This window comes from Mastigoproctus giganteus, chromosome 6 (genome assembly GCF_048544385.1).
Source record: "Mastigoproctus giganteus isolate SK-2022 chromosome 6, ASM4854438v1, whole genome shotgun sequence".
NCBI lineage: Eukaryota > Metazoa > Arthropoda > Arachnida > Uropygi > Thelyphonidae > Mastigoproctus > Mastigoproctus giganteus.
The window spans coordinates 75,324,845-75,339,130 of record NC_143580.1 but is presented as its reverse complement, the minus strand read 5'-3'; the positions used below and the strand labels follow the sequence as shown (position 1 = coordinate 75,339,130).

Sequence of the window (14,286 nt, the reverse complement as noted above, 5' to 3'; positions counted from 1 at the left end):
TGAGTGTGACACGTACCAGTGTGGGCTTATGGACAGCCCGTCTATAGGCACATCTTGGCCCTAGCAGTCCTTGTGCCGTTAAACATCAATACCAACAACAACCTATCAGGATGTTCCAGTATAACCTACTTATCTAATCATGAAAACATGCTTTATTAAATATTTTTTAAAAAGTGAATTTTCGCAATTAATACTTGCGAATTAAGAATGTAATTAGGTCCTTCAATATGATTCGTTTCGGTTAGTTTTCAGTATTAAATGCTTATGGGATATACTACGTACAAGTTGGCGCAAACGCATCATATTAGTATACATAGCTAAACTCTGAATTAGCAGATTTTTGCAAACGCGGCATCGTTTAAGTTACCGGTATATCTCATATTGTGAATACCTTCACAACGAGCTACCATGATATTGCACTACTTCGAATAAGTAATGTTTCACCAAAGGAGAGACTGTTGTTACTTATATTCTCAGCGTCTTGCAGCCTGAGGCATAAGCCCTTAATGCATCTTTGTCTTAATTCATCTTATACACCATTAGGCATCTCTCATATTATGAGAGATGCCTGATGGTGTATAAGTGATGATGGTGTATTTGGAGTTATACTTCATAACTGTTTTGCCATTACAACACTAGGGTACCTACCCACCCACCGAAGAAGGGCCAAATAGCCCTGAAACGGCACCAGGGGGGAGCCTGATGATGATGTCCGGAGTTTCCAAGAATAGGCAACAAGTCTTCCCGACTGGGAAAGCGTTGCCTATTCGAGGAGTTTTGAGTTTGAGTGGTGTGAGTTGTAGGAGTTACTGTCCCTTTCATTCTTCTGCACTGTTTCTTTTCCTCTTCCACTCTTACTATTATTTTCCTTCTACTTTTTTTTCTAAGTCTAATAGAGGATAGTCGAGTTATTATCCCACACATATACAAAATAGCTCTGAAACGGTGCCGTCTGGGTGGTGGTATCCGCTGAGAACAAGTAACAACAGTCTTCTCCTTTGGTGAAGCGTTACTTATTAGAAGTAGTGCAATATCATGGCAACTGGTGGTGAAGGTACTGTATTCACAATATGAGATATAACTTAAATGATGCCGCCTTTGCAAAAATTTGCTAATTCAGAGTTTAGCTTTGTACTAATATGATGCGTTTGCACTGACTTGTACGTAATCTAATTCTCTTGCAGCCTGAGGCATAAGCCCTTAATGCAACTTATGGGATATACGTAAGAGCAAGATGTACTTCGATAGTACTGTATTTTATAATTAGCGAAGTATTTTTTATGCATTTCAGTTGTTTTTCATTTTTATTACGCAATCACAGTAAATTTTATATGGAGGTGAGAATATTTTTATTTCTTGTATTGATCCAGTTTCCGCAAAGGCTGTATTACAAGTAGGATTAGGTTGTTTTGTTTATGCTAAATAATATTGATTAAAAATATATTGATAATGGTTTGTTGACAGTTTTAGCGAATACAAGTTAGCACATTTTTATTTCTTGTATTGATCCAGTTTCCGCAAAGGCTATATTACAAGTAGGAGAATTAGGTTGTTCTGTTTATGCTAAATAATTATTGATTACAAATATGTTGATAATGGTTTGTTGACAGTTTTAGCGAATACAAGTTAGCACGCTTGACTCAACTCACTAGCTATATATACTCTTGACATTTTTGCTACACAGACTTGAATTGAAAACTGACATTCTTAAAAGTGAATTTCTTCAAGATGTATTCCAAATAAATATTTAATGCCTATTTTCTAATTTATTATTGCTTATTTTTTTAAAAAAAAACATTACTATGAGTAATATTTTAAGATTTTTACTGCGTAGTAGTAGAGGCATATGATGCAAGAAAGCAAGCTTATGTAGTATCAGCCAAAAAAAAAAAACCCGTTTCACACATTCATTCCCTCTAAATGTTTGTTCAGTTCCTCGTACAATTACGCGTAGTTCTGCAAAACTGTACAAATATTGACAATAAATTAGAACCCGAAATAAAGCTTTCATGCGATAAGCAACCATGTATATCGTCAGAAACATGGTTGCTTACTGATACAAGCATTCCTTTAAATACTATAGTAAAATGTTAAGTGTATACTTTTCAGCATCTAATCAGATTAAGTAAAATTTGATTACAGATAGATAAGATAGACAGATGACGCCATTTAATATTATTCTGCATAGTACAATTCCTGTACACCATAAAAGATTATTTTATAGGCCTACCTCTTTCATTTGCCTATGTTGAAGTAGGTATTCAGCCTTCCAGTCACACTGCAAGTGACAGTGAACGGAACCTTCATTCCTTTGTAATGCTTATCTGTCGAAAGTTTACTTAACCAGTAAAACACACATACATCTTTATAGTCCTTTCTGATTTGATATGAATACTCAGAAATTATATTTTTCTTCCTGAATTTTCTCAGGATAGATATATTGAGAATTCTTACATACTACTTGCGTTCTACTAACCCTAATACTCGACAGAGACGTTCTGCAGAACTACCCTTTCAGCTGCTGTAAATGGTTAATATATGTGACCACGTGTCAGGCTTCTTTATGATTTGCTTCAACCGTCTGCTAAGCCGCACCAAAACAAAAATGTAAGATTCTACTTTAAATCCTAGTTTGAGCCAACTACATAAAAACGACTATTACATCACTCACCAACTGAGAAGCTAGACTCTCTTCATGCGTGACCAGAAAGTACCATTCTCCTTCATCATCTAAAGGTGCCGTTGCCAACTCGATAACGACCTGCGAAATGGCAAGATTAAGTAACTTGCTACAAATAGCTTTCTTTAGATGAGCTTTCAATGCATTTATAATAAAGTATTCAAAAAATAAATGGTAGCTAAATATCTAGAAATCAACTTAATTTAAAATGTTTACAGATAATTGCGTACATTTATTGGTACAAATTGGAAAGTTCGTTTTGTAACAATTTATGTAACGGTTCTAGAGAAAATAACCGTTACATAAATTGTGATTCTCTCTCTCTCTCTCTCTATAAAACTCTACTAAAAGTACGACTACATTAGAAAGAGAAGTGAAGTGTGGTTGCGCCATCTTTTGGGCATTTGGGATATTAAATGAAAGAGGTGTGCCTGTCTAGAGGAGAAATTATTGTCTCATTTTCACATTAATTGGCTTTTCATTTCCCTTTAATTGGCGTTCTCTGTTAGTCTGCTACAGGTAAGTGTATTCGGAGAATACATATATTTAAAGGTTTTAAGGTTTTTAAAGGTTTTTTTTTTTTTACTATAAGGTGAGCACCCACGCCCTGCAAGTGCTCGCAGGCACTCTCCCGCTGGACCTAGAAATCATACAACGCGGCCTACTATACTACCTAGACAAAGGCACCCCACAGACTTTTCTGGGGTTTACTATTGACCTAGCCAGCAACAGAAATGTGGAAAAGAAGAGGATACAAACTCACCTGCAGCAGGCATGGCAGGAAAGGTGGAGCAACTCTCAAAAGGGAGAGATCACAAAGAAATTTCTACCCAATATTGAACAAAACTACCCAACCTCACCCAACTGGTTCTCCCCAGGTCTACAAGCAACGTACCTCTTAACTGGACACGGAGCTATAAATGCCAAACTGTCTCTACTTGGGATTCAGGTTGATCCAACTTTCACTTGCGGGGGGCTGGAGAGCTGGCAGCACCTAATGTATGACTGCAGGCTCTATGAAGACCTACGTGGTGTTTTCCTCACCAGAATCCACTACTTACCACAGGGACAAGAACATCACCTCCTAGACACGAAGGAGGAGTATCAAGCCTTCTCGGATTATGCACAGGCACTGTTCACGAGGAGGACGACGAGGAGAAACCAAATGGCCGCAGCCCACAACCCACTACCATTATAACCAAAGAACATCTGTTCTTCAGCTCACCGGGCTCCCTTGCCTGGTGCCTTTCCACCCCCTCCCCTGCGCCGGTGGTGGGACGGTCCCCCCGGCGCCCCCTACTTTCTCCTGGTGAGGCATGGGCATGCCTCACTGACTTCTGGGGTTGCCTACTCTATCATCCCCATATTTCTGCCTTAACCCCCCCAGCCTTCAGTCTCCCACCCACTCTATCTTTATGCTAGTGAATGTCCCACACACAAAAACGTAATTATGTCAAAATTCCCGTTCGCCCATTCTTTCGGCCTTTATTATGCAAGCATTATCCCCCTCACCTAACGATCATCAAACCGACGATGATGGATATATGTCTCTGTCTGTACATACGTGCATATAAAAGAGCGCGCGCGTTTTTTTTTTTTTTTTTTTTTTTTTTTAGGTCCTAGCCTCTGAAATCTCAGGAAATTAGGTGGCAGGACCTGCCAGAGTGAAACTAAAACTACTGGGTTCCTGGTCTGCCTCCACGGGGCGAAGGTGGGGCAACGTTGGGCCTCAGCAGGGGTCCAGCGGCTAAACGACCAGATGAACAACGGTACACGACATCACACAGATACAAAGCCCACACACTTTTAAATCTCTGGCATTTCCCAGTGAACTGGTACACCCACAATGAAAGCAACACGGAGATGGGGGAAACCCCTGGTGCCGTCTGACACTAAATACACCTTACACCTTTACTATTATATCATTAACTTGAATCGTTTTGTTGTGTTTGTTTGTTATTTGGTTTTTAGGAGCATTAGCAACTAAGGCCATATTCCTCCGGGATATGCGGTGGTCGTTCCCTGGCCTTTCCGCATCCTCCATATTTGGTGGTGACGGGCTCGAACCCCGGTCTAATCAAGAAGAGCGTGTGCTACGCACTGCTGCTGCTCCTTCCCACCCGGCTACGGAGGCGCCTTAACTTGAATCATTACGTTTTAAAGATGATGCAAATTAACAAAGTAATATGTAGTATCTGACATCACTAAACATCAAACGTAACATCACTAAACTTATGGATAATGCACATCTTGCTGGAATTTTATACAATATATTAGATTAATAAACTCTGAATAAGCAACTCATTACTTGAAATTTCATAGACGTTGGAAATCCATAAATTATCTTGGATATTTTTTTTTTAATCCAAAATTTTTAGTGATAATTCTGAACCAAAAAATGGCCGAAGTTTTTAAAACAGTAGTAGGTGGATAGATGAATGAGGAAAACAGAGCTCGGAATGGAACGAAGCGCACCGGATCGCTGTTTCGGTTCGTCATATGCATCGATAACGTTATTCACATACTTGGTAATTAAAGTAAGATTTTTATTAAAGAAAGTCCGATTTCGTAAAATTTTCCGTTTCACCACCTGAAAGAGAAATAAAAAGGAGTTCGGTGAGTTTGGGTTTACTAGCAAGACTGTTTCCTAGTTGCTGCAATAGATTTGTTTACTTACATACTTCTCACCCACAATCCCTAGACAATGATGAGAAAGCTGAGCATTACAAAGAATCAACACGAAACAATCGTTTGTATTAAAATATATACAAAATTAGGATTAATGAAAAGAGTGAAAAGCAATTTCTTATACATATAGATGGGTTAAGCACATAATTAGTGTGGTGATTATTTAATACCTGAAGGAATTAGAACAAAGGGCTAGCAAGTAAATGCTAAGTAAGAGGGACAGGCAGTGATAAATAAGTTTCATTGATGGAGAATCAATAACAAGAGTCTAGTATATAAACAGAAAAACTCATGGACTTGTCATCTGTATCAAAGTGGGACAATTCTGAAGAAAGTACGGAATTTAATGAATTTGCTCAAACCTATGAGAAATCTTTCTCATAGGTTTGAGAAACTCCACAAAAAGATATTCCTTTTGTGGAGATTTAATAATATCACAATAATCAAAAACAGGAACTTTTTTTTTTTTTTTTGGTAGTTGTTGGCGCATCGGCTTCTGTGGCCATAATGTACCTCCCAAGGTTTTTGCAGTACTTCGATCCAAGCCCGAGGCGGGAATCGAACCCGCGACGTTTGGGTTGCCACACTTTACCCACCCGGCTAGCCCGGTCGGCGGAACTATGACTGCTTATAGAGAAGAGATAACTTTGTCACGTTAGCAATCGAGGAAGAATGGTTAATTAAACCGCGAAGTTTGGAAGTCTGAGATATTATGTGAGTGTTATGGCAAGTGGGATGAATAAGATGTTAAGTCCTTGAATGTGTCAGTGCTTCCAGTACCAGAATTTCCAATATAATAATTAGTAAAGATTAATGAACGGCAGTACATTTTTCGCCATTGAAGATCTGCACTAATCACTTGACGAAGTCGCCTGTAGCGAAATGTGATTTTAAAATTTCGACAAATACACACATTTTCGATATTACAAAGGCTTTTGATCGAGAACGAATAAGCAACTTCCTTCAAGTTTTCATGATTTTTTTTAACACTTGAACAAATATTTATCCGCAGACTTGCTTAGATGTGATAGTATTATGATTCTTAGCCTCTACTCTTCCTACGGTAATTCAGCGTTCATACTACACTGAATTATCATACGACTCTGTTCTTTCTCCTGCGCTTTTCCTTTTATGTAGGGATGATCAGCTTTCATTAGCTGCAAAATCTATTCACAGTTTTTCTGATCACAGAGCACTGTCTCTTCTTGTTCTTTGAAACTCTGTTCTGGGAACCAGTTATCAATGCATGGAAAATCCAGCCCTTGAAGTGTTCAGATTTGCAAACCGCTAAAATACACGCAGCCAGGGAAAAATATAATTAACTTCTCTCCTAAAGAGTGTGCATGGATGAATGAATGTCTTGAGTATAAAATTAATTTTACATTTCTGTACAAACAACCAATATCAGCAGAATACCTTATTGAATACCGATATTAAAACTGTTCTCCGATGAAAAAGGCAAAGAGGAAACTTTGTAAAGTTTAATTCTGGTAGAACTCAAACCTCCCTTATTTCTTTCACTGATGCATTCCCTTTAAGACAGGCAATTTAATCTATTCTTAAAACCTCTCCAGAATCCTGAATCTGAAGGAGACCTATTAAATTTACCAGTGGTTTTGCACTGATTTAACCTTCTATTCCATACCACGCAATAGTCCAAAATTTCTTATGTAGTATATCCTTTTTTATGAATTGAATTGGTAAATGTAATTCCCCTACTTTCTTCTAATTGCAAATGATCTTAAACTTTAAAAGGTTATCTATTCTTCAAGTGACAGTGATGAACTCCGATCCTGTCTGTCATGATTCCCTGTCACTCTGGCTCAACGAAAATTAACTTGTTTCTAAACTCATTGAAATGAAAATTATGTCGCTTCCACTTGAATCGTGCAGTTCGACCCGCTGTTTTGAAATGGTTTAGTTTCTGACTGAAATCAATCAAGCAAAATCCGGCCTTTATTATTTCAATTTCGATCATGGATCATGATATCCCACCGAAAACCGAAGGGCGAGTATTTGATATTTAGAATTCACTTATGATAAATTTAGAGACAAATAGCATTATACACACTTCTGCCTAATTTTCTGTCATCTTTACAAATAGCACAGAATCACCTGAAATGGAGGATCGCTATTAATTTAAAAATCTGAAACATGTCAGAATAGCTCTTTCGAAGCTTATTGGCTTCTTGTCAGCTGATGGGTGGTATCTATTATCGAACGTACGCCGAACGATCAATAGGCCTAATGCCTTTGGGAAGTGAAAAAAAACAAACACAACTATCATTATATTAATAAATTTTTGATTCTGGGACGATCACGCAGTGAGATGAATACAGAAGATAGAGAAAATACAGCTACAGTTAAAAAGAGATCGGAATTTTTGATCAGTTTAAATTTTGGTCATCCTCTTCCCCTCTCCTCCCCACAAACCCAGTCTGAAATTATTAAATTGTTAGTACGTTTTTTCATTTCTGTGCAAAATTGCTTACCCATAAAATTCTTAATTAGATGTATTAAAAAAAAAAAAAAATCTCTTCGCATGTTGTAAATAGTGACTTCTTAATAGAACAGTTAGATATGACATATACATAACTGGCTCGGCAACAAAACTGCATTTAACCCTTGTTTCCACTTGTAAAGAGAGTCACGTATGGACTGTCTTTGACACAGAATGACTTATTTCTAATAATTGCTAAAGTATTCGATTAAAATTGAAAATGTCAACGTTTCTTGTGTTTTTCTTACCTCACCGAGAAAATCATTAGCACCATAACGATCATAATCCCATACAGTAACTTCTAAAGCTCGCGTTCGTAAGTCCGCCTTCCTCAACGGTGAGTAAACAAAAGTTTGATTCCATTTAGGCTCATTGGTGTTGGCAATTGTTTTTGTCCGTCGTTTGCTTTTCTCGCTGAAAAAAAACAAAAGCAAGTAAAATTTTAGTAAAAGATGTCACATTATTATTAGCTACCACTAAAAGTGAACTTTCATAGAGGTTTCAATGTATTTATAAAGAATACTTATTTATTTATTATTTTTTTTAAAGAGAAGTATGCAAAAAATCGCGGTATCACAATACTGTACCTTGAAATAGAAAATAACAATTTTCTTTGCCTATTTTCGGAGAAAGAATGCATACTAAACTATAACATTTTTCTAATGTTTTGTATTAAAACAAAACATTAGAAAAACGTCTTATTTTAATACAAAACATTAGGAAAATGTTACTTTCGGTTTACGTAAGTGACTGCAAGGTCAGCTTGATATTCAAACATTGAGAGGATAATGCTGGTGGTGGCTAGGATATTAGTCATAGCGAATCTGTGAGGAAGCTGATTGGCAAAAGTTCAGTTAGAACAGGGAGGAGCATTTCTCAAGCTTTCATTGTTTTCTTCGATTACATGGTGTAGCCAAAAAATTTGGGAGGACAGGGAAGAAAATCTCAGATTGAAAATGCCTATCAATTGGTACCCCTCCCTCCTCTCTCTGAAATAATTTGGAGTAAAGGTAGGAAAAATAAAAAATAAATTTTCTGTTTATATTCCAAGACGATCACACAATGTCCGAGGAGCTCACAAATTAAAGAAACACAAGAACATTATCGTACTCACTCGAAGATAAAGTAGGGTAACTCAAGCTGCATGTACTTCTGAATCCTTAGGGTTGGGCACTCTGCTATGGCGGCCTGAGTAATACACTAGTGTGCAAAACTTAAGGACCAACACTATTTCTAAAGGTTATAATCACAAAATCTTTACTTAAGGTACTCTTTACTGATGAGAGTAGATTCCGTCTTAGGAGCGATTCTGGATGTCCGCTAATCTGGCGAGAGGTTAGCACACGGCATCGCTTCGCAAACATCACTTAAAGGGATCGATATGGCGGTCGAGGTGTTCTCGTCTGGGGAGGCGTTATCTTGGATGGACGTACACAACTCCAAATACTGGAAGGCGGTACTGTAACCGGTGCACGCTACTGTACTGAGGTAATCATTCCCCGTGTGCGTCTGTATTGGTATTGGTGGAGACTTTTCTGGCACCTCCCTCGTGGAAGTCGGCGGTGATTTGCTCCACTATCGCTCTCCGGTTAGTTGAAACAATGCGAGACAGACGTCGAACGCCACGTTCATCCAGCACTTTTCTCCTCCCACAGCGCTGTCTACGATAAGATGTTATTCCGGAAATGGCGTATTCCCGATATGCTCCTGATACTGTCGAACGAGGATAGTGCAATTTCTGTACCACCTCCGGGATAGAGTGACCCATGCCTCGGCATCAACTATCATCCTTCTTTCAAAGTCGGTTAACTCACGTCGTTTATCCATACTGACATCGAATTACCGTCTGCGTGAATGCACTGTTGCAATGTACCTATATACCTGTCAAGCGGTGGGTTCGTCCACTAGCAAGAGAGGTAACAGTGTGGCGTTGTCCAGGAACCAGGTACCCCATGAATTCTGTCCTTTAAGTGTACTTTGATTTCAGGAGAGCTTTTGATACTGTTGCACATAAAAAAGACTGCTGTACAAATTTGGAGCAGTGTGACATTAATGGCAAGTTGCTGCTGTGGATAAAGGGATGGTTTGGTGGGAGAATACAGAGAGTGGTAATCAATGGACATTGATCTTCGTAGACTAATGTTATTAAAAGAGTCCATCAGGGTTCGGTATTGGACCCATTGTTTTCTATATTTATCAATGATATTGATGAAGACATATCATGCTACTGCAGCAGGATGTGGAAAAGTCAGGCAGATGGGATTAGAAATGACAATTGAAATTTAACATTGATAAATGCAAAGTACTGCATATGGGTAGCAGTAAACTCAGAGAAATGCACCAACTGTGTGGTACTACACTCAGGGTAGTGGAGAATGAAAAAACCTTCGAGTAATTTTGCAATCAGATATGAAGTTCTCCGAGCAGTGCAGACGTGCCGCCAGGACAGTTCATGGGGTTTTGTTAATGATATACACCTCCTTATTCCTCTTAGCAGGAATTTTGCTAGGTGTTTATCCCATTGTACAAGGTAATGGTGAGGCCACAGCTTGAGTACTGCATACAGGTGTGGAAGCCTCATTTTAGGAAGAATGTAGAGCTGCTGGAATGAGACAGAGAAGGCAACGAGATTGATGAGCGGAACAGAGGGGTGCTTTTACCAGGAAACGCCTTAATTCTGAAAATTGCAGCGTCTGGAGACTAGGCGCCTATGAGGTGATCGGATTGAGGTGTTTAAGGCTTTGAATGGATTTAACAAGCTTAATCCTGATTGGCTTTTTCCTTTTTCTCAGACCACACACTTGAGGGTGCACAAATTTTAACTGAGGAAGGACGGTTGCAGAATAGATATGCAAAATTATCCTTTAGCCAGCGGGTGGTTGATTGCCAGAACAAACTTCCATCTGTTTTTGTGGAAATTGATAGTTTAAATAAATTCAAGGAACAACTTGACTAACTATTGGAGGGAAAGAATAGGTTAAATGGGAGATGTTTTTTTTTTTTTTTGGCTGATTTTGGATAAGTTTGCTTCCTTGCATAATTTTCTAACGCTAAATGTGTGCATCCACCCACAGTGGAGGCTAGAATTATTTCAGAGTTCTACAAGTACGATCAAAGATGACCAATATGTGATTCCAACTGCCAGACAATATAGGTAGTTGATAGTGCAACAGTAATCTTTAGAGTTTACAACCTTATCTCAGCTAATTTGTATCTCAAAGGCTGCAAGAGAGAGAGAGAGAGAGAGAGAGAGAGAGAGAGAGAGAGAGAGAGAGAGAGAGAGAGAGAGAGAGAGAGAAAGCGCGAGAACAAAAACAGTTTGTTATATCTCAAATATAATTCGTATGTAGTCTTTGGAACATACGCATCCTGTATGAGAATCTTCGAATGTGTTGCAAAGAGTCCGAGAACCGTAAAAAATATTCTGAGAGATATTTGAACAAGAAAGGGTGATTACCACCAGTTTAGAATATATGAGCTTTCCAGGCTTTATAAAGTTAGAAAGGATTAAAAGTTAATGCTATTTGGTAAGCATAATTCTTTATAAGAAAGCCACGAAAAAAAAACAGACCTAAGAGTGCATTAAAAACAGAAAGGCAAAATGATTTTATATTATAAGGCGATATCCAGAAGTTACCTTAGTATTACACTTCAAATAAAATCACGTTTAGCAATAGGCATGGTAATAGTGTTCGCCATATAATATAAGGAAGCTACAGGCTTTTGCTGAACTGTTAAAAAAAAAACACCAACAAACAGATAAGAAAATATAAATGACATTCTTCCCTCCTGATATAGGTAACCATCCAGTTGATCTTCGAATTTATTCAAACTGTCATCTCAACTTCCTCCCAGAGCAACTTGTTCCAGCAGTCAACGACTCGCTATCTAAAAGAAAACTTCCTATAGTCTTACCTAAACCTCATTCTCTGTAATTTGAATTTATGGTCCCTAGTTCTGGAATTCTTTATAGCAAATTTCAAAAATGCCACCTTCGTTAGTTTTACTAACCCCTCTTAGAGCCTTATACACTTTGATCAGGGCACCTCTGAAGTGCTTGGTTGCCAAGCTCTGTAGCCTACATAATCGAAGTCTTTCCTTCTAGGACCGTCCTTTTGCATATTATCATGCGAGTTGCCCGTCTTTGGGCTGTTTCAAGAAGCTGAATCTCTTTTTTCAGATGAGTTCTCCATACTTGTACATAGTATTCCAAATATGGTCCTACAATTTCCTTATATAGTGGGGTTATGACCTCCCTATCTTTATAGGATAACGTTCTTCGATAAATCATTGGTAGAACACCATGGGCTTGACTTGCTGCCTGTTACGCTGCTCAGGTAACTTCATATCTTCCCGTATTTTAACTCCCTTACTTCCTCCATTATTTTTAATTCAATCTCACCAAGTCTGTAATTTATTTTGGGATTGATATTTCCCAAGTGTAAGACTTTGAGTTTAGTTGCATAGCTGCCACTTCTTTCACCATTTTTCAACTCTGTTCAATTCATTTTGAAGGAACGCTGCTTGACACTGATCATTAACGAATCTACCAATCTTTACGCCTGAAAATTTTGACATCATGCCTTTTATCGTTTTCTCGATGTCATTTAAGAAAATGAGAAACAGTGGTCTAAGAACCGATCCTTGGGGACTCCATCCTTGACATTACATAAATCTGAAGAATATCCATTATTCACAACCCTCTGTCGTCTGCTTTTTTTTTCTTTTTTTTTCTTTTTTGTTAGTTGTTGGCGCATCGGCTTTTGTGGCCATAATGCACCTCCTAAGTTTTTTGCACTACTCTGATCCAAGCCCGAGGCGGGATTCGAACTCGCGACATTTGGATTGCCAGGCAGGCACTTTACCAACCAGGCTGGCCCGGTCTGCCGTCTGCAGTCACCCAGCAATTCATCTTAGAATTTTCCATTAATCCCAACCTATTTCAGCTTATAGAGTAGCCTCCTCTTGTGAGGAACCGAGTCCAATGCTTTGCCTAAAATCTAAATAAACTAAGTTTAAATCGTTCCCCACATCCAGCTCATAAGTAATTGTGACAAAATAGCCTAAGTTAGTTAAATGTTATTTTTCCTTAGCAGAACCATGTTGTGTGTCCTTCAGAATGCCATATATATCTCCATGTATTGCACTGTTTATATCTATTAATACCTATAAATGTCCCAGGATTGCACTATTAATCATTGCCTCTAAGATTTTCCCTTCGACTGAAGTCATACTAACTGGTATATAGTTACCGCTGTTATGTATTGGCAATACGTTGGCACATCTTCAATTACAAAAGAATCTCACCCGAGTCCAAAGATGCCCTCATAATTAACTTTAGTGGTTCAATACGCCCTCTGGCTTTCTCCCTCGAACTTACAGTGTATATACCATTAACTCCGGAAGCCTTACTTGAATTTATGCTCAAACATTTTTTTTTAATAAACAACTATCTGTAATTACGAAATCACTAAATTCATATGGCACGCTCGCTTGCAGAGCCTCTTCTTATCATGAAGGGCCTTTCCTCGGTAAAGTCCGATGCGAAGTACCTATTCAATTCATCTGCAACATCAGCTCTGTTATCTAAGGCTTTCCCACACCCAGCGCCAAGGGTTCGATCTGATTAGGTATCTTCTTTCGTCGTATTCACATAGATGAAAAATTCTTTGTTCTCAAGGCTTTCTCATACGCAGCCTTGCCATCCTAACCTTATTTGTGGTACTATTACAGATCAAGTTGTATCTGTTTTAGGTTTTAGTACTTTTCTTCGCTCTATAACTATTTATGCTATCTTTTCTGCTCTATTTGATCGGCCAGCTCCGCAGACACCCATTTTTTCACCCTCCTCCTCCTGCTATATTCTCTTAATGGTATGTATCTATTTCATGGCTTCTGTAATTTTTTTCTTTAAAAGTATTCCATAATTCAAATGTATTCTCCCTCACCCTGCAATCCACCCAATTAAAGACGCCATATAACGTCTTAAACTGTCAAAGTCTCTTCTTTTGAAGTTAAAACATTAGCATTATCAGAGGCATATGATGCAAGAAAGAAAAATTATATAGCATCAACAAAAAAAAAAAAAAAAAACCTTTCCCATTTCACCCATCCATTCGCTCCAAAAGTTTGTTCACTTCTTTCTTGAATTCATTTAAGCTATCAACTTCCACAATAAGTTGATGGAAGTTTGTTCCATCAATCAACTAACCGATGGCTAAAGGTAAATTTCCGCACACCTATTCTACAACTGTCTATCTTCCTCTTGCTCAGTTTATGCCCCTCAGGGGCATAAACGGAGCAAGAGGAAGGATCCCATCGTGATTGAGCCTTCTTAAACCATTCAAGGCCTTATACACCTCAATCAGATCATCTCACAGGTGTCTAATCTCCCGACGCTGCAATTTGTAGAACTTAA

The 14,286-nt window shown here is 38.3% G+C and overlaps 1 protein-coding gene across 2 annotated transcripts in view; it reads right to left on the bottom strand.

Moving 5' to 3' along the window:
- Nucleotides 1–14,286, bottom strand: part of LOC150084414 (regulating synaptic membrane exocytosis protein 2-like) — a 547,165-nt gene that overhangs the window by 162,374 nt on the left and 370,505 nt on the right. For both annotated transcript variants that reach the window (XM_090376052.1, XM_090376053.1), the window contains exons 10-11: nt 8,117–8,282; nt 2,672–2,761 (exon numbers count right to left, since the gene is read on the bottom strand). In XM_090376052.1, coding sequence (XP_090232178.1) covers nt 2,672–2,761; nt 8,117–8,282 — 256 coding nt within the window. The remainder of the gene's footprint in view (nt 1–2,671; nt 2,762–8,116; nt 8,283–14,286) is intronic.